At 40.7% G+C, this 19,910-nt stretch overlaps 1 protein-coding gene across 10 annotated transcripts; it reads right to left on the reverse strand.

Moving 5' to 3' along the window:
- Nucleotides 1–236: 236 nt before the first annotated feature.
- ECSCR (endothelial cell surface expressed chemotaxis and apoptosis regulator) lies at nt 237–15,226 on the reverse strand. 10 transcript variants are annotated; one of them, XM_072630458.1, is made up of 11 exons: nt 15,074–15,190; nt 12,706–12,790; nt 9,481–9,528; nt 8,346–8,405; nt 7,763–7,903; nt 7,289–7,345; nt 4,030–4,140; nt 2,585–2,683; nt 1,540–1,576; nt 825–924; nt 237–595 (listed from the first exon to the last, which is right to left on the reverse strand). In XM_072630458.1, exons 1-11 carry the CDS (start codon nt 15,086–15,088, stop codon nt 587–589), a joined length of 762 nt encoding a protein of 253 aa, XP_072486559.1. In that variant the 5' UTR covers nt 15,089–15,190; the 3' UTR covers nt 237–586. The 10 variants fall into 10 exon arrangements, with proteins under 10 accessions (XP_072486559.1, XP_072486560.1, XP_072486562.1 ...); XM_072630459.1 differs by having other exon boundaries at nt 825–921; nt 15,074–15,189; XM_072630461.1 differs by lacking the exon at nt 12,706–12,790 and having other exon boundaries at nt 825–921; nt 15,074–15,226.
- Between the last annotated feature and the right edge of the window lie 4,684 nt (nt 15,227–19,910).

Here is a 19,910-nt window from a genome sequence, read left to right on the forward strand (position 1 = left end):
CCGTTGCTTCATTCCATTTTTACAGAACAATAAATTGAAACATAGAAGGGCCTAGGATTGTCCTATTAGCCCTAGAGATGTTTGTTGATTGATCTCTCAGAGTGTCCTCAATTTATGTTAACCCAGGGATGCATGCCTTGCCTTGGGAAGGAGGTCCTGACCTATTTGGGACTCTCTGATCTCACATTCTCTAAAGCAGCTGTGTTTGCAAGCACAAGTCCTAAAAGAAATCATGCTGCAGATCAAAAATAATTTTAATTATATTAAAAATGAAAAATACAAATATCCCCCACTCCCAACACAAAACCTATCTGCCCCTGCCCTGTAGACGTCTCTTCTCCATGATCCCAGGGCTGTGGGAGGAATAGGCTATGTTTTGGGGGTTATCATTTATGTTCAAATTGGGAGATAATTCTCCCAAATTTAAACCAAGACTTTTATCTTTTGGGCTTCAAGTGTGGATTTGAAATGAAATCATTTGTATGGAATATATCATGCCTTGGCCTTCTTCCCATATCACTCCAACAATCCACCATCACAGTCATAGATTAGCTGCTTCCTGGGTCCTTGTCACTCAAGCTCAACTTTATAGAACCTGCAAAAAAATGATACTCAGGTCAAGGTAAGTTTGTACTGGGGAGAAGTGGGAACTGAAAAAGAAATAAAACCTACGTTTTTCAAAATGTCTCTTCCCTGAATAATGCTTAGGAACTAAAAAGTCCTATTGTAACTACAGGAGGAACCTTCCTGCCCAGCAGGAGCTGGGATGGATGAGATGGATGAGATGACTTGGGGAGAAAAAGAGAATACTGAAAAAGCCAAACCTTCTCTTCTGTGAAGCAGCCCTTGTTATTATTTGAATTAATATTCTTCATAGAGATGAGGGTGATGCTGGTGTCCTTCTCTCTGTTGGCTGTGGAGCTGCTGGGGAACAGGAAGAAGTAGAAGAGTCTCCATTATGAAAAGGGGGCAGTAGGAAAAACACATGGGGGAAGGGGACATTAGGACTGTGGAGCTGAGACTGTTCAACCTTGGACTCCGTGACTGATGGGGTGGAATGTTGCTTGTCCAGAATCCAAGTCCCTGTTTGTGAAAAGGCTGCAGTGGCTCAGCCGTGAGACAGGAAAGTTTGGAACCGTGCATCCTCCCGAGAGACCTCACCACCTTTCTGCCTCTGCCAAAGCCCCAGCTCTGGTCAATACCATGAGTTCTCTGTATATGGGATTCTGAGTAAGTTGATAACCTGAAATCTTAGGGTGGGGACCAGTCATAATTAGTTAATTAGTGCAGGTCAAACCTGGGCTTTGCCCTAAAAGCTCAGGGAGAGGTTAGTATTTCCTCCCCACCCACCCCATCTCCTGTAGCTCTTCCTGGTGGTACCCCACTGTTGTCAATCCCAGGGTTTCACTCACTTCCCTCCCATGAGTTGGCCCACTCTTACCCCTCCCTGTCAGACAGTCCCCTGGGCATTTCTGGAAAAAAACATCTCTTTTCATGGCTCTAATTGGGTTTAATCTGACATCCTCTTGATGTTCATACCTTTCAGATATTCCAGAGCTGTCTGGCTTCTGTGGGTCTGTGAGGAAATAAAGGTATCAGTCTGAGATGGGGAATTCTGGGTACCAAACTTAACCCAGACCCACCGGGGCAAATTTAGTGACTTCATCAGGGCTTTCTTTTTCACTTATTTACAGCCTTCCTCTAAAGCAGGGGTTCTTAACCTGTGTGTGTGTGTGTGTGTGTGTGTGTGTGTGTGTGTGTGTGTGTGTGTGTGTGTGTGTGTGTGTGTGTGTGTTCAGGACTCTTTCAGCAATCTAGTAAAACTATGTACTCCTCAGAATGATGTTTTTAAATGCATAAAATAAAATACCTAGAATTACCAAGGAAATCAGTTAGATTGAAATATAGTTGTCAAAATATTTAAAAAAAAAAAAAACCAAGCTTATGGACCCCAGGTTAAGAACCACTACTTAAAATTCCACCACTCTCATAAGCCCAGTCAAGCTCAGACCCCAGCACCCATTTGAAAATTTTTAGGAAGTGGAACATATTATTAATCAGACTTATGGAGAGGCAAACAATTTATGAATAAACAAGAAATAGAGAGAAAAGTTAGGTGTAACATAGATAATTTTGATTACATTAAATTAAAAAGGTTTTGTACAAATAAAATAAATATAGCCAAGATCAGAAGGAAAGCAGAAAATTTTGGGGAACAATTTTATAGACAGTTTTTCAGATGAAGGTCTCATATCTCAAATACATAAAGAACCTTGTAAAATCTATCAGAATATGAATCATTCCCCAATTGATAAGTGGTGGAAGGATATGGAACAGTTTTCCAATGAAGAAATCAAAACAATTTATAGTCATATGAAAAAATGCTCTAAACCATTTGGTGATTTTTATCATCATTTTTCTCAAACTTCTATGCAACCCCTTTCTACTGAGTGGGGAATTAGCACAGTGGAGTTTTTGCCCTGAACCTCCCCTTGCCTCTAATGCATCCCTAAAGCAAAGCTAATGGTCCAACTCCTGAGCATCAAAGCAGAGAGAGGGCCCAAGAAATTCCAAGAGTTTGTACCTTCTGACTCTTTATTTTTCTGACACTTGAACCTCAGGCTGACCACGCTTACCAGGATAATCACCACAACCACCAGAATGACAATGAAGGTGATAACTCCTGAAGAGGAAAAGGGGAGAAGAGTACAATGAGGCATAGTTTTTACAGTCTCAAGTCCCACTCTTTGCACTTTGCCAAGTGCTGCATAGTCAGTCACCTGGACCAATGAATCCCTAGAGTTCCTGTTCCCCAGCCAGTATTCCCTCAGACTACCACACTCCATTCTTATGTTAAAAAAATTATATACATATACCCATGTGTACATATATATACTCATATGTAGAGAACAGGAAAAAGAAACAGGAAGAAGAGACAGAGGAGGAGAAAGAGAGGGATAGAAAGAGAAAAAGGAAGAGAGAAAAAGAAAGGAAGAGCCATAAAATGAAATTCAGCATATGGTCAAGGAGTCAATTTCCCTCACCCCACCCTCCAAAAAAACCCCAAAACCAAACAGTCGCCTTTCCATGAATTCAGCTAAAACCTTAGTTGAGGAAAGGTTGTTAGGACGTAGTATTATTGTAGATTTAGAGCTGGAAAGGATTTAGAGGTCATTTAGTTCAACCACCTCATTTAAAAACAATTTACTCATACCAAAAAATGTTTCTGATGCATTTTGTTTTGATATAAAAGACATTTCCCAATGAACACCTGTAGACTCTAAGCTCTTCTGAGATCAGAACATGTTATGTTTTCATCTAAATTTTAAAAAAATTTTGTTATTCTAAATTTGAAAAATACCAACAAACCTGAAAATTTCTTTGCACAAAGAACAGAAAAGAGTACTGTATATGAAACCTCAATTCTCATTCTGTACAATTTGATTTTTTGTTTTTGTCTTTTAAAGCGCATACAAAATTCTACAAATTAGTTCCAAAAGCTGTCCTGATTGTATGTTTCCTTTCAAACTTCCTTCTGTATTCTCTTCTGTGAAATTTTTAAAACAGCTTCATTGATGTTCTTTTCTGTTTTCCTTAACTTATTTTTGTATAGATATTATCCTTCATCTCCCCTGCCTTCCCCACTAAAAAAACTTATAAAAACCAATCCTTTGTAACAAGTGAGCTTGAATAAAAGACCCACATATTAGTCAAGTCTGAAAATGTGTGTCTTTTTCTGCACCTCTAAATCTATCACCTATCTATATGTCAAGAGGTAGAAAACATGGTGAGTCTTCTGGGGTTGTACCAACTACCTTACTTAACAGATAAGAAAACTGAGGTCTAGAGCAGTGTAGTGATTTCCCCTCAAGGTCATACAGGAAGTGGCAGAGCCAGTTTTCAAACTCAGGTCTTTTGACTCCACATCCCACTAAGGATATTATTTGAACTCAGGGCCCAACACGAAGATGATCCCAATCATAGAATCTTCCTTCTCTACCTTTTTTCCCCTTCCTCTTTTTGACTTACCAAATGCTGCCACGGTAAGCACGGTCTCAGATGTTGGGGTGGGAAAGACAGGTTTTTCAGTTGTTCTCTGATCCATTATGGTTGACTTGGGAATAATGTCTGAGGTTGTAACTAAGATAGAGTGACAAAGGCAGTCAGTGAAGGAGACTGGCATATTCCTGCCAGAGAAAGATTCTGGTCAAATAAAGAAGAGACAAAAGGAACTCACAACCCAACAAAATATCTCTCACTCCCTCCCCTACCCATCCCTGAGTATCCTTGGACAAATACCTTGTTTGAATCAAGATCAGATTCTCCATGATAATATGACATGGGAGTCATGACTGGTGGTTTTACAGAACCTGTTATGTATTGAGTGCACATTTCTTGTGGCATTTGCTGTGCAACCAGGATGCCTAACACTTCCTTCTTTCCCCCTCCTCTTTTACAAGGTCCAAAGATGGAGTCTGAGTGCCATAATGAGAAGGACACTTACAGGCATACCCCACCCCACCAACACTCCAGAGTGCAGCTAACCAGGTTAAAATGTAATCGAGAAATATTTAATAAATAATATAATAATAATATATAATATATATAATATATTATATAATATATATAATATATATATTATATAATATATATAATATATAATATATAATAAATAATAATATAATAATAATAAATTAATAAAATAATAAAATTAATAAAATAAAAATACAATAGGACATAAATAATGTTAATGTGTGGTTTTCTATATGGACCCTCAGGCATTGGATTTCTATCTGAGTTTGACTCTATCGGCCAAGGGCATTGTGAGGTTAAATGACTTGCCTTGGACTGCATAGCTAGGATATGTTAAAGGTGGGTCTCCCTGGCTCTGAGATAAGCTCTCTTAATACTATGCCATGCTGCCCTTTTTTGAGACTTGAGAGGGGAAGAAAAAAAGAAAGTGGAATGATTTATTAATAGGTATAATTTTAAGAGCCAAGGTTAATTTTATTTTTTAATAATGGAGAGAGGAATAAGATGGTTTCAGGCCCTCCTAAAAAAGTGGAATGACTTCTTGCTTCATTCCCTTGTAATTCCTTCTTCCTCACAAATTCATGATATTGAGATACTGTACCTTGGGAAGTTACCATCAATGTCTGAGAGCAGTGGTGTCAAATTCTAATAGAAACAGAGGGCACATAAGAATCCCTGTAGTGGACACAAATTGACTTAGAAAAATTATCTATGTTCTATTTTTATTTATTTTTGTGAAATATTTCTTAAATATTTCCCAATTACATCTTAATCTGGTTGGTCCCATTAGGGAGTGTCACAACTGTGGCCTGTTTGACACCCTGGTCTCAAAGCTAGGGCAGCCCTCACCCTTACTACCCAGAAGCTGGGGAAAGTGATGGAAGTACCCCTATCTGCCTACAAGTGGAGATTTGTTGTTAATCTTTTAGTTTGGAACTCAGAATTCATCTTCCTTTAGAAATATTGTTACATATAGTGGTTAGGTTCTATATAACTCTTGGTCCTTGAGCTATATTGGGAATTCAATAGTGGGCAAGCCTGGGACAAAGAATAGACCTAGACGTGAACTTTTAGAATACATTGTAACAGGGGATAGTTAGTGTCTACAGAAATCTTGGCCCTTGAGCTATATTCAAAATTCATTGGCAGCTTGCTTGGGAAAACAGAACAAATACAGACTAGAACTTTTAGAATACATTGTAACAAGGGGTGGTTAAAGTTTATAGAACTCTTGGCTTCTCGAGAGACTTTGAGAATTCAAAGGCAGGCTAGCCTGGGAATAGAGAACATAGACAGGAACTTTTCTAATAGAATCATCAAGAGGTTGGAGACTGCTGTGCTGGTGCTTCTTTTTCATCTTCCACAATGCCATGAGGCAGCACTGTATTGTGGAATCACAATAGATTAGATTTGGAGTCAAAAGACTTAAGTTTTAATGTAATCCATGTCACACTGAGCCAACACACTCCAGCGCTCCGGACTTTATAGTTTCTTCATTTGTAAGATGGTGATGGGGGTACCAGATCAGGGGATCTTAACCTGGGGCTTGTGAACTTAGTTTAAAAAAATATTTCAATAACTGTATTTCAATATACTTGGTTTCCTCTGTTATCATCTGTACCTTAAAACATGATTCTGAGAAGAGTCCAAAGGCTTCCCCAGGATACCAAAGAGATTCATGACACACACAAAAATAAGAACCCCTCGACTAGATGATCTACAAGGTCCCTCCAAGCTCCAAATCCTATGATCCAGAGTATCCATGGGCAGCTAGGTGGTATAAGGCCTGGAGTCAGGAAGATGAGTCTTCCTGAGTTCAAATGTGACCTTAGATACTTTCTAGATGTGTGACCCTGGGCAAGTCACTTAACCCTGTTTGTCTCAGGTTCCTCATCTGTAAAATGAATGGGAAATGGAAATGACAAAGCACTCTGGTATCTCAGCCAATAAAACCCCAAATGGGATCAAAAAGAATTGGACACTATGGAAAACGAGTAAACAATTAATTATTGTTGGTTGATCATCCTATGTTACTCATGCAACACTAAGTGAGATAATTATCTACATAATGCAGATTTCAGATTGTCTCAGTTCTTTATTCTGTATATCTTTGCTTTCTTTAAACTGTTCCTCCAACAACCCATTGTGTTACGGTGGCAACCAAGGGATTCCTACAGGGGAGGACAAGCTGTGATAGTGTCTACCAAACTGGAGAGGCTTCGAATATAAGGTCCTTGGGGGCAGGGATCGAGTTTTTGCCTTACTTTGTATCTCTAGTGCCAGCCACATAAGAGGCACTTAATGACTATTGTTGAGGATGATAATGAAGTGTGGGCCCAGTGATGAACTGGCAAAGTATCAGCCTAGTTAAGTTAGGAGAGACCCTTCACCAGGCTGGCCACAAAATGACTAATTTTTTTAAATGAAAAATTCTCAGTGATCCTCTACAAAGTTATAGAAGGGCTATAGCCTGTATAATTGGAGGGGATGTGCATATGAGTGAAATTACAGGTTTCTTGGAGTACGAATAGGTATAAATGTTGGGTCTAATGGTCACATTAGGGTCAGTGGCATGACTGAATTCAGTCAACAAAAATCTATCTCCACTCTTTCTCTTTCCTCTCCAGTTCCTCTCATTCTTGATTCCATTTCAATTTAGGAATATGTTGGAAGGGAAGGGGGCCCAAAGGGAGTTTCCCTATTTGTCATTGGACTCTTATGATGAATATCTCATTATGAGGAGTTAGGGACTCACCTGCAAATGTGGGGATCTGGGATCTTTCCCTGGTTTTATAACTCAGGGCACTTGTACCTGCAGCATGGGGGAGAAGGAGGCCCAGTTATGATACAAGGTAGAGCCAATATGGGAAGCACAGAACCAGGAGTCCAAATGCACCATTCCTATCCTGGGTAGGACCCCACTCTCCAGAGTTGGGGCTGAGCCTTCCCCAATTTTTCTTATCTTTCTATTATTCAATTTCCTCCAACTCCCAGTTCCCTTTCCTTCAGCCCCTTACAAATGTCCCAAGTCCCTGCTCCTTTCCCTTCAATATGACCAGCATTTTGTCTCTTTCCCCACTTTGACAATTCTTCCTATCCATCCCCAAACCACTTTTAGTTTCTCACATCCTAGGGCAACACTGTCTAGCGTCAGGGCAGGGACTTGGATAGCTACCCTAAGACTGAGTCATTCAATACCAATCAACCCCCACCTTGAGCCTGTGGTTACCTGGCCCTGAGTTGGCTTCTTGTGTCTGGGTTTTCCTTGTAGAGCTAACGGGAGAAGATTGGAGACTGTGCAAGGTAGATGGTCTTGAACTTGATGACTCACCCCTCACTGAGGAGACCAGTGTGGATACGTTCAAAGATTCTGTGAATACCAAGGCAGCATTTTGGGGGAATCTGAGAACCATAGGCAGATTTTGAAGAAATGATCAAAATTATTGCCCAAAATCTTTTAGCTTTCCAGGTAGTGGTTAGCAATGAAGATTTTTATCTTTGGCTATTGCTTTACTGATTTATTTTTGGAACACTTCAGAAAATTTTCAAAGGGCCCAGGTTAGTACTAGATTCTAAAGTCTTCAGACAGCCCCCCATCCTTAGTGCTCAGCATTCCTGACTGGAGACTGATTCCACCTCACAGGATAGTTTGCTCCTACTTATGTAATCCCTACCCTTCTCCCAACACTTATTTTTCTTCCCTCCCCAACCCCAAATTCTACCCATGCTATCATGTATCTTCTTTGACCAGTAAGATCACCTGGCTCAGAGTCAGGCCCAGGCCTAAGCCCCTGGCTAAATTTCATGTTTACCTGTGATGTCTGTGGCAGACTGAGGTGCCGAGTGAGTTGTGAGGGAGGAAGGCTTACTACCTGGAATGGTATATGTCAAATTAGTTTCGGGGAAGGGTTGCCATTATGATTGCCCTGGGGCAATCCTTCTACCCTGGTATCCTGTCACTTGAGAGCCTTGGGGAACCAAGGTTCTGCTCTGGCTATAGTGCTGCTAAAAATTGTCTTCACCCTTTACCAGAAAATTCAACCTGTGCTTGGAGAACCTATCTCAATATTAACTGCAGCACTGATAACTCATGAAACAGATAATGAAAGACTGATGTCACTGTTATTGTCTCTCTGGGGTTTTTTCTCACTTAACTTCTCTTAGCTTCGGTGTCCTCATCTATAAAATGGGGATAAGCCACCTTAAAGGACTGTGGTAAGTATCAAATGAGAATTGTACGTAAAGTGCTTTGTAAATCTCCGAGTTCTATCCAAATTATTATTATTATAAGCTTCAAAGATCTCTTATTTCATCAATTTGGGTACTTCCCTAACCTCTATAGATCAAAACCTCTTAGTAGATGAATGTCAGAGTAGCTTTGGCTGAAAGACCAATGGCCCTGTGATCAGCCTGGCTGCCACCCTTGCTGAATTTCGCTGGGGGAGTGAGGCAATTGTCATCTAAATGATGATCAAATGAAACAATACTTGTAAAGTACTTGGCACATAGTAAGTACTTTCAGCCTCCTTTTGCATGTTATTGTCCCCTATTAGATTGTGAGTTCCTTGAGGATAAGGACTGTCTTTTTTCCATATTTTTATCCCCAGCACTTAACATAGTGCTTGGCACCTGATGTTTAAAAAATGCTTATTTATTACTAAACCATTTATTCTGTGAAGTTTGGATTCAGTCAAAGAGCCACACTTGAGGGTCTAGAGGGCCACATGTGGCCTCTATATCAAAGGTTCCCCACCCCTGCTTTGGTGCCATCCTAAACCAGCTTGGATTGGCCAAGTGTGGAAAACACCCTGAGTTAAGCTTAGTCTTTTTCGCTGCCCCTTCAGAACTTCTGCAGTCTGCGCACAACACCTCTAACCCTGGGGACCCTGTAATAATTCATATGAGCTCCCTATCAGTACGCCAGTCCCCTGAGTGTTTTCACCTTACCCTGCTGAAATCCAGGGCTCTGGACTTGTGGGCTTTGGGAGGAGCCACCTATGAGAGTAAGAAAAGAATGATAAACTGGTACAACCTGCGGTGTCAGTTGGATCCTGCCACAGGGAACTTAACCCATTTGGCTTCCTAAGCACCCCGAATAGTAGGTAAAAAAAAAAGTAGACAAAACCCCTCGTATAGAGTTGGAAGATGTGAATTTGAATCCTGACTGAAAAACTAATTCATTATGGAATCATAGTTAACTCATTCACCCTTTCTCTGGGCCTCAACGTCCCTATATGTAGTATGGAGATAATCACCCTTGCTCAGCCCCACAGAAAAGTGACACAAGGATCAGTGACATGTCTAGAAAGAAATGGGTCTAAGGTGCTTGGCACCTTCTTAGTCCAGTCACTTAAGAGCCTATTGTTTCCCAGTTGGGAGAAACAGCCTACATGGTCAATAGAAACCAGCTTGGCATAAGTGCTTCTATTTTGAAAACTGTTCTTGAAACCAGGGAATACATACTCCCTCTTCTCTCCTGTGGCTTTCTAACTGTAGCTTTGGTTTACTTTCCATTAGTAACTACAAGACATTTCACTTTTTTTGCACTCAGGAAAGTGTTACTCAGCTGTAGGAGCTAATTTAATCTAAGTGACCCTTAGGTGACTCTTAAGTGTCCGACCACAAGACATCCCACTTTTGATGCTAAGGAAGGTCTGGACTCCAACAAATATCCTGATCTCTCACTCCCTTTCTCTCTTTTCCTCCCTCCCTCTCCCAATGTGGCATCCCTACTCCACTCCATTCCTCCCATGGATTATAAGTTCCCATTTTGACTTATGTATAAAAATATATACAGAACACAGAAGTATTGGGACAATTTTGCAAGCCATCTTTCAATTGGTTAGTTGAAATACTTTGAGCAATCTGACCTACCAAATTATTATCAAACATTACGAAATGAGATAATATTTGTAAAGCACTTAGTACAGTGGCTGGCATATAACAGATAATTAAGAATTGTTTATTTCCTCCCTCCCTAACCAGACAGTGATCTTTACTCCTCAACTGGAAGGACTCTCTCTTTTTCTACAGGGAAGAGAATCACCAGGATGGGGAAAGAATGTGGAAATGACTGATGCCAGCTCAACCTGGAGAGGGTGCTGATCACCCAGATCCCTTGAGAAACAGAATTTCTTGAATATATCTCTGTGTGTGTGTGCACATGTGTGTGTATATGTGTACACAGGCAGACATACAGGGTTGTGTTTGCCTTTACACAAAGAGAACGTTTCCTCATTTCATACAATGAAATCATCCTCGAAACATGAGAATGAGCTGAAAGGAAAACAACCTGGGGAAGTGGAACCACCCAGCTGGGGTTCCCTTCCTATAGCCCACACTGGGGCTAATGTCTGCTTTCTGGCCTAAGACTCCTATTCCTTGGGCTTCTCAGAGTTAAAGGAACTTCCTGAGGGGCCCACATTTGGGGAGCAGCTGCCCAGCCCTGAGTGGGTGAGATCAGGGAGCAGGATCTGGGACTGAGTGCCAGCATGCAGCCTGCCGGGTGCGTTTATTTTCTTTAAACTGCTGCCATCTGCCACTGGGCTTCCACTGGGCTTGCTCCATTGTTCCCAGCCTAGACTCATCCGAACAATGAAGCTGGGTTTCCTAGGTCACCATCCTTCTTTGCCATAACTGTAGCCCCTTCTCTGGAAGGGAGCTGTTCAAAGACAAGAGAGGGGCCTTCCTCTCAGGACACAGAGGCATAAATGAGATAACCTTAGAAGGACCCTGACAGCGTAAGGAGTTTCTTGATTCTAAGATTCCATAATCGATCACTCAAACATAAATCAAACACATAATTGCTGAGAGCCATACCACATATAAAGCACATGCTGTCTCCCACCTACTTTTCCAATCCTGTTGCTACTTTCACAAACTCTACAATTAAACTGAAATATCTATCATTTCCCTGTCTTATCTTGTTCTATTCCTTTATTCATGCTATCTTCTATGTCTGGAACTGACTTCCCCCATCACCTTCTCTACCTATTGAAATCCCTTCTTTCCTCCAAAGCCCAGCTCAGGTATCACCTCCTCTATGGTCTTCCCTGATGCCTTCAGCAGAAAGTAAGCTTACCCATCCAATTTCTCACAGCACTTTTTCTGAATCTCTCCTTTGTACTTAACAAATTTGGCCTTACAGTTATTTGTGCACATATCTTATCATTCTCTTTACTGAACTATAAACTCCTTGAGGTCAGGTTATACTTGCATTGCTGTATTCCCAGTAACTACAATATGTATCTTTTAAAGTAGGGTTTCTTAAATGGGGGTTTCTGGATAAGTTTTAATGGATTTCTGAACTGGAAGGGGAAAAATATATTTTTATGTTCACTAACAAATTTGTCATTTCTTTACATTATGAATTTTAAAAAATTATTCTAAGAAGGCGTCAATATGTACTGCACGAAGTCCATGACATAAAAAAGTGAAGATCCTTTGCTTTCAAAAATCACAATAAATTCAAAGCTGGAGAAGACTTTAGAATTCATCTAATCCATATTCCCCTTTTACTGACTGATCATTTAACAAGCATTGATTAAGTTCCTACCATGTACCAGGACCTACAGATAAAAATACAGAGTAAAACAATCTCTACTCTCAAAGACCCTACATTCTAACATGGGAGATAAGATATACCTATGTAAGCTAATACACCCTAAGCAAAGAGAATCAATACAAACACAAGGTAGTTAAATATGAGATAATTAGGGAAGGAAGGTACCAGCAGTAGAGGGTGTAAAACTTCATGTAGAAGATGATGTCTGACTGGGTCTTGAAGAAAAGAAGGATTTTATGAGACTGGTGAGGAAGAAGGGCATTCTAGGAATGGAGGACAGTCAGTGAATGGCCATTGGAAGTGGGGAATAGAAGCCAGATCACAGAGGGCAAGAGGGGAATGGTTTTCAATGAAGCTGGAAAGATAAATGGAGACCAAGTTGTGAAGGGGTTCTTAATAGAAATTTTTTTTTTTCTAGAGGTAAGAGGGAGCCACTGGAGTTCATTAAATAGGAAGGTGACATAATCAGATCCACCTTAAGGAAGATGTGTGCATAGATTGGAGTGGAAGACATTTGAGGAAGAGAAACCAATGAAGAGACTGCTGCAATAATCTAGGCAAGCAGTGATGTGATGTGCACATGGGGAGAGGGGTCAAATGTGACTTACATTGCAGAAGTCGAACCAACAAGATCTGGCAACTGATTGGATCTGTGGGGCAAGGTGAGGAGTCAAGGATCATGAAATTATGAACCTGAAAGATTAGAGCAATGTTGGTGACTTGGAAAGAAACAGGGAATTCTGGGAGAGGAGTATGTTTATGGGGAAAGATAATGAATTATTTTGGATATGTTGAGTTTAGATATCTCTGGAATATTCAGTTTGAAATATCTATATGTGATTTGTGATCTGGGCCTGAAGGTCAGAGGGCAGACTGGGGCTAGATATATAAATCTGGGAGTTGTCTGCATACAGATGATAACTAAACTCATGGGAGCTGATGAGGTGACTGAGAGAGACAGTGAAGAGAGAGAAGAGAACGTCCCAGGACAGAGTTTTGGGACAGATGAAAAAACTGAGATCATTTAAGTTATCTGCCCAAGCTCATAAAGGTAGTAAATAATAGAGAGCCCAAAGACAATACTCTTTCTACTTGTACCACAATCGTCAACGTGCTGCACAGAGTTGGAGTTTAATCTGTTGAATTTTTTGAAGGCAACATGTTATTTCCTGTAAGATTAAAAGAACAAAGTATGCTTTCGCCAACATTGTTCTTAAGGGTAGTTAGCATCTTGGGAAGATCAGTTCCAGAGCCATGATGTATTTAGCCCAAGTGACCCTTCTTATCACTTCTTTCCTGTGGCTGTCAATGGGCTCTGTCTATGATGGATGTAAGAGAATGGAGGCCCACTCTGAAGATTAGGGTACCTCTGGATAAATAAACTCACTAATCACTCTGCTTTTCTCCCCTGGTAATGGTAGTGTTAGACTGGAAGATTTCTAAGATTTCTTTGAATCCCGCTTACACTCTAGCAGAAGTCTGATGGTACCCCCTTAGCATCTTAGCATGCTCACCTCTTAATATTATTGTACAGATCAATAAATATTATATACCAGTCATATATATGTCTATATGTGTATATATATACATGTGTATATATATACACACACACACATATATACATATATATACATATATATATATATGTATACCTGTTTGGATAGAGAAACAAGAGCTAACCAATGTAGCAGACTACCTACCCTCTTCTGTCATTTCCAGCTTCCTCCCTTTAGCTGCTCTCTGTACAATGAAATTAAAAGGTGAACATGCTAAGATGCTAAGGGGGCATCATCAGACTTCTGCTAGAGAGTTATTGGGATTCAAAGAAATCTTGAACTGAGCCACTAAATATAGTATTTAGTAGTGGGGAGAGCAAACAGGGTAGATTCTCCCAGAATATAGGGCCCATTGCCCTGAAGAGGGGTTCTCCAGTATGACTTCCCTTTCTTGACTGCTTCCCAAAGCTCTGGCTGCCCAGCCCCCATACCTAATGTGGGAGTGGGGTGGGGGTGGGGGGACTAAAGGGAAGTTCCTGGATTTGTGAGTCACAGTCTCCAGGACCTTTCTCGGTTCCCAGCAATGGCTCCTTAATTAGGAAACCATTAATGTGCTACCTAGCTGTTCACAAGAAGCATGGAAAACTGAATGGTTTTATTTTTGTCTCTGTGACATTGACTCTTCTTTATCATAAAACAGGGGCTCTCTAGAGGTCATCAAATTCATCCTCCTGCCTCCACAAAGATATCAGTTCTTCTGGCCCAAGATAAGAAAAATGAATTCACTTCTTGAAGAACTCCCTAACCCTGTGGCTTTGTTTTATGGTCTCCTTTAGTGACTGATTCAAAGGGCTGGTCACCTTCCCCAGAGAAAAGTTCTTCCTTCTAACCCTAGTCCACACTACTATGATTCAGGATCAATGCCTCCCTGGAAGTATGACACCAAAAATCAATATTGATTAGTTCTGAGATTTAAGAAAAACACAGTACCTTGAACTTTTGGAGGCAAAGAGGATTTGGTGACAAAGAGATTAACAATAGGTTCTTCATCTAGGACCAAGGAAGAGGTAGCCTCCCCTATGGACCAAGTATCCTAGGTCCTTTCCAGTCACGAGGTGCTGGGATGTCGAGATATTAAACACCAGGGTCCTTATTCCCCAGGACCACTATTACCAAGGTTATAAATATCACCTCAGCTTCCTATGGTCCCTTAGTAATCAATTTAGAGTAATGATTTGTGGGAGAGGGGTAGGGCAAGGAAAACATCCCTCTCCCTTCCCTCACTCTCATCCCAGGAATAGAGTTATTTGGCTTTGGAGCAAACTCTAAAAAGTGTTGTACATTGCTGACTTCATGCCGCTGGGCAGAAAAAAACAACCCTCCCCATTTGAAAATCCAAACATGGGACTTAATGACCAGGATCACTCTCTTAGGGTTCTTGGACTGTCAGTGCTGAGAGGGAAAAAAAAGCATCCCTTACCTTGAAACAGAACATAGCTTATGATCCCCAAACATAGCCGCACTCTGATTGTGCTCATATCCACTGGTCCTGCCACTGTTCAGCTCTGTCCATAATGAGGAGGAGAGAGGGAGTGCTGGGGTGGGGCTGGGATTGGGGGTAGCTGGCTCTCTGGAAGTTTCCTGTCAAAGAATAGAAGGAAACAGATTGGATCCAAGGGGGGTGGGGGTGTGGAATGGAAGGGGCTGGGTTCCATTAGGCTATGCTAGTACAGTCTGGAGCTAGAAGGATGCAAGGCATTATGGACCCAAAACTGAGCCCCAACGGATGGTGGGGGGAGGAAGAGACATTTTCATAAAGAGAGATGACCCAGTTGCCCACTTTATTCTCTCTTGTGCTCCAAATTCTCTACCATTTTGCCTTAGTCATCTAATTCAGCTGGGAAATTCTTCTTTGTACCTACCCCCAAATCCTCCCATGGCTTTTTTCAACCTAGATCTTCTTATTCTGTGGCTCTGTTCTCTCACAAATTCACCATTTCCACACCAAAGTCCCACCTTTCTGCAGGGGTAAAAGTATTCCAACCCCCTTCCCCTTCTCTTAGAAATTGTAATACAGATATGAACAATTATTGAAAAAATACCATATCAAGGTTCTGTTATCCAAGATATATAGGAAATTGAATCAAATATATAAGAATAAGAACTATTCCCCAGTAGATAAGTGATCAAAGGATATGAACAAGCAGTTGTCAAAGGATAAAGTCCAACTTATCAATAGTCATATGAAAAAATGCTTCAAATCACTAATAACAAAGAAAATGTAAGTTAAAACAGTTCTGAGATTCTGTCTCAAACCTATCAAACTGGTAAAGATGAAAAACAAACAAAAAACCCCCCAGAAAATGACAACAATTGGAGGAGATGCAGAAAAACAGATACACTAATACACTTGGTGGAGCTGTGAATTGGTCCAGCCATTCTAGAAAGCAATGTGATCATGGCTGGCATAGGGAGATATGATCTGAGACCTGGCTTACCCTGTAAAGAAGAGGAGAGCCAAGGACTATGCCCCAGCAGAGGGAGAGGGGCAGTTAGGCCCCAGAAGCAGTATTAAGGATGGGCACTCTTCCCTCCAGTCTCTGAGAGGGGTACTAGACTAGAATCATTTCCTCTAAATATCTATGATCTAGGGTTACAATTCTAGGTTCAGAAGGAAAGGTGCTTCCCTGGCCCCACTTGAGAGGGAAGATATACCTTAGTTTATACTTGAAAGCTTGGTTCCTTTCCATATTATACTAGTTACACAACAGTAAGCCTATTTATTCAAGCAAACATCAAACAGAGATAGGAGAGGAAACACAAATTAGGATGTACCAAAAAATATACAAGAGTGAATGAGTTTTCTAGCTGAGAGTGGAATAAGATTTTAACTCAAATGAGGAGAAAAAAAGAGTACTTACTTGGAAATAGTACATTCTGGCATTCTAATTCAAATAAATCTAGAGACATGATGGGACTAGCTTCCATACTTGTCACCTCTATAAAGTATCCTCAGTCTATCTATCCTGAAGAATTTTGGACATTCATTATATGTGTCTTAACACTGGTTTTCAGTGCCCTGTTGTGCTAAGCATTCTATTTGCCAGTCTAGAATCATGTCTTCTGCCTATATAGCAATTAAATGCCCCAGGTTTTTTGGAAGATAGATTCCACAAAGAATCTGAAAAGACTTATATGAACTGAAGAAATGTGAATAAGAAGAACTAGGAGAGCAGTTATATGATAACAACAACTTTGGATGACTTTGGAACACCAAGACATTCAGTGACCACCTATGACAGAGAGGTTAGGGATTCACACTACAGAATAGGACCTCATTTTTGGGTATGGCCAGTGTGTGGATTTCTTTTGCTTATGTTTGTTACAAGGCTGTTTTATTTTTTCCCTTTTCATCAAGAATGGAGGGATTTGGGGAGGGAGAGGGAGAATAGTTATAATGATATTTTAAAAAAGAGATTAAAATGGCTATTGAAGAATTTTTAAAATTCACAATAAAGGAGAGAGAATAAGCATTTATATAGCTAGGTGGTGCAGTGGATAGAGCACCAGTACAGGAGTCAGGAGGACCTAAGTTCAAATCTCACTTCAGACACTTGACACTCACTAGCTGTTTGATCTTGGTCAAGTCACTTGACCCCAATTGCCTCATTCTGGGTCATCTCCAGTCATCCTGATGAATATCTGGTCACTGGATTCAGATGGCTCTGGAGGAGAAGTGAGGCTGGTGACCTGCACAGCCCTCCCTCACTCAAAACAAAGTCAAATGCAAGTCATGTCATTATTTCTCTGATGGCATGTTCTTCTTTGGAAATGAAGGATGAACACATATGCACTATGTGCCAGACACTGTGCTAAGTGCATTCTACAAATGTTATGTCATTTGACACAACAATCCTACAAAGTAGATTCTATTATCACCCTCATTTTATAGTTGAAGAAACTGAGGTAAATGGAGGTTGTGACCCTACTTAAAGATGTATTTACTGGTTGGGAGGGCCAGAATTTCTTAATCCTTATTTTCCAAGGTCCATCTCATCTATGGAGGATTAGGAAAGGAGAGAAGAGTTATTCCTTCTTCTGTACAGCCTAGAGACCTATCTGAAACAGAATCATTGGGATATTCTCCTTCCTTGTCCTGGGGCTTCTGAAAGTAGAAGAGACCTCTTTCTGTTTGGGCTAAGGAAGATGCCATTCAACCCAGAACGAGGGGTTGTGAGATGTTCTTGCACCCAACCAGGGGAAAATAGCAGAAAGAGACAGTGGCTCGCTATGGCAAAATTTTCTTCAGACAAGAAAGATTAATCTTCAGATTTTGCTTGTTTTGCTTCTTTCTAAAATAAGAGGTGATTCCCAGTCATGAAATATATGAGAATCATCAAGAAACATAGAAACAAAAATGTGGGCACAGAGTTAGAGAAAGAGAAGTAGCATCTAGTCCCTGTTTCCTGTAAGAACTTATTTTTTCCTGAAAGAGTATATTCCTCAAGTACAAGAAGTTTTTTTTTCAAACCCTCAGTGGTTAGATTGGGATTTTATCCTTTTCTCAAGCTCTATGACCTTTAAGGTGTCTCACAATATTGATTAGTAGCCATTTGATACTGTTCTGATACAATGTAAGTTCCTTAAAGGCAGGGACTACCTAATTATTGTATTTGTGATCCCAATGCCTGGTACAGTTCCTGGAATATTTTTTTTTTCATTTGGACCAGACCTGTGATTTCACTGTAATAAGGAAAGTCAGATGGAGAAATTCCCTCTACAAATGTACCTGATCTGAAAATTAAGAGTCTTAGAGCTTCCTGGGGCAATTAGAAGTTGAATGACTTGCTTAAGGTCACAAAACTAATGTATCAAAGGCAGAATAGGTCTGACTCTTGGGCTAGCTGTCAATTAATCCTTGTTCAGCCTCTCAAACAGCAGTGCACAGCATACAGTTAATACATTTTGGAAGTTGTGGGATACTCTTGACAAATTGTGGCTAGGGAGAATCTGCCTCTTGGCTCTTTCCTAGTGGGGAGCAGTAATAGTCAGAGATCCTGGACCCTACTCAGTGGCAGGATGAAGATTTCCTATAGAATGGCTGTTAAGTGGAGATGGGAAAAGAAGCTGGGCCTGTTCCTGTTAACACTTTCTAATTGGTTCTTGGAAAAGGAGGTAGCACTGTGATTTCAGAGCTGGCTCAGCCAATCACCTCCCAGATTTCTGAGAACCTTTCAGATAGCTTAGCCTGACCCTTGTGGGTACTGTGGAACTGGCCTGTATGTCACTAGAAAGATGTCACAGAGTTTTCCAGGTGTCAGAGTGAGGGACAGTTTGGCTGGGCTCCGTTTCCTGAGAGCAAAGTTCTTTAGAGAGACAAACAGTCTTCATCTCAGAGCTGGGCTTTCCCACGGTGTTTTCCAGCTCTCCAGGCCTAGTTTTGTGATGTGAAGGTGGAAAGGGAAATGGGGGATGGGGAGAGGGGGGGTCCCTTTGGAGTCAAAGCTTTTCCTGAAAAATAACCATCCCCAGAGACAAGAGAAATTTTTATGGGCATTTTGTGACTTGAACAAATTGACATACACAGAAGTCCCTCTGTAAAGAAGCACAGACATATAAAGGCATACGTGTTCATTATTTTATTCAAAATAAAAGGAATTTTTTTTCTCCCTAGGAAAGTGAGAAGCATCAGAAATACACAAGTCTCCTTCCTTTGGTATAAAGAGTCAGTATCTGTTGGGGATGTTGACTGGAAGGGCTGCCCTGGTATCTAGGATTAGAGTACTATAGGGAGAACAGCGAGTCCTACAGAGAAAGATCAAGAGAGAAAAATAGAAATACAGAAATCAAGACAGGCAGAGAGCAAAAAGGAAGACATTTGGAATAATAATAGCTAACATTTATATAGCACTTACTATGTGCCAAGCACTTTACAAATATCTCACCTGACCCTCAAGACAACCCTAGGAAGTTATCCCCACTTTACAGATCTGAGGCAAACAGGTTAAATTACAAGTTCACATAGCTAGTAAGTGTCTGAGGCTATATTTGAATTCTGATCTTTCTGACTCCAGGCCCCAGGCTCTAACCACTGGGCCAACCTAGCTGCCACTTGGCCAGAGGGAGAGATAGAAACAAAGATGGAGACTGAAATGAGAGACAAATACAGGGACATAGAGAAACAGAGCCATAAAGGGTGAGTGACCAAGACAGGAAGAAAAAGAGAGAAAAGTGTCCTGGAAAGGATAGAGAAGGAAACAGAGAGACAAGAAGGGAGGGACAGAGAAAAAGGCATTTTTTTAGTCTTGCATATGAAC

Source organism: Notamacropus eugenii, chromosome 1 (genome assembly GCF_028372415.1).
Source record: "Notamacropus eugenii isolate mMacEug1 chromosome 1, mMacEug1.pri_v2, whole genome shotgun sequence".
Lineage (NCBI taxonomy): Eukaryota > Metazoa > Chordata > Mammalia > Diprotodontia > Macropodidae > Notamacropus > Notamacropus eugenii.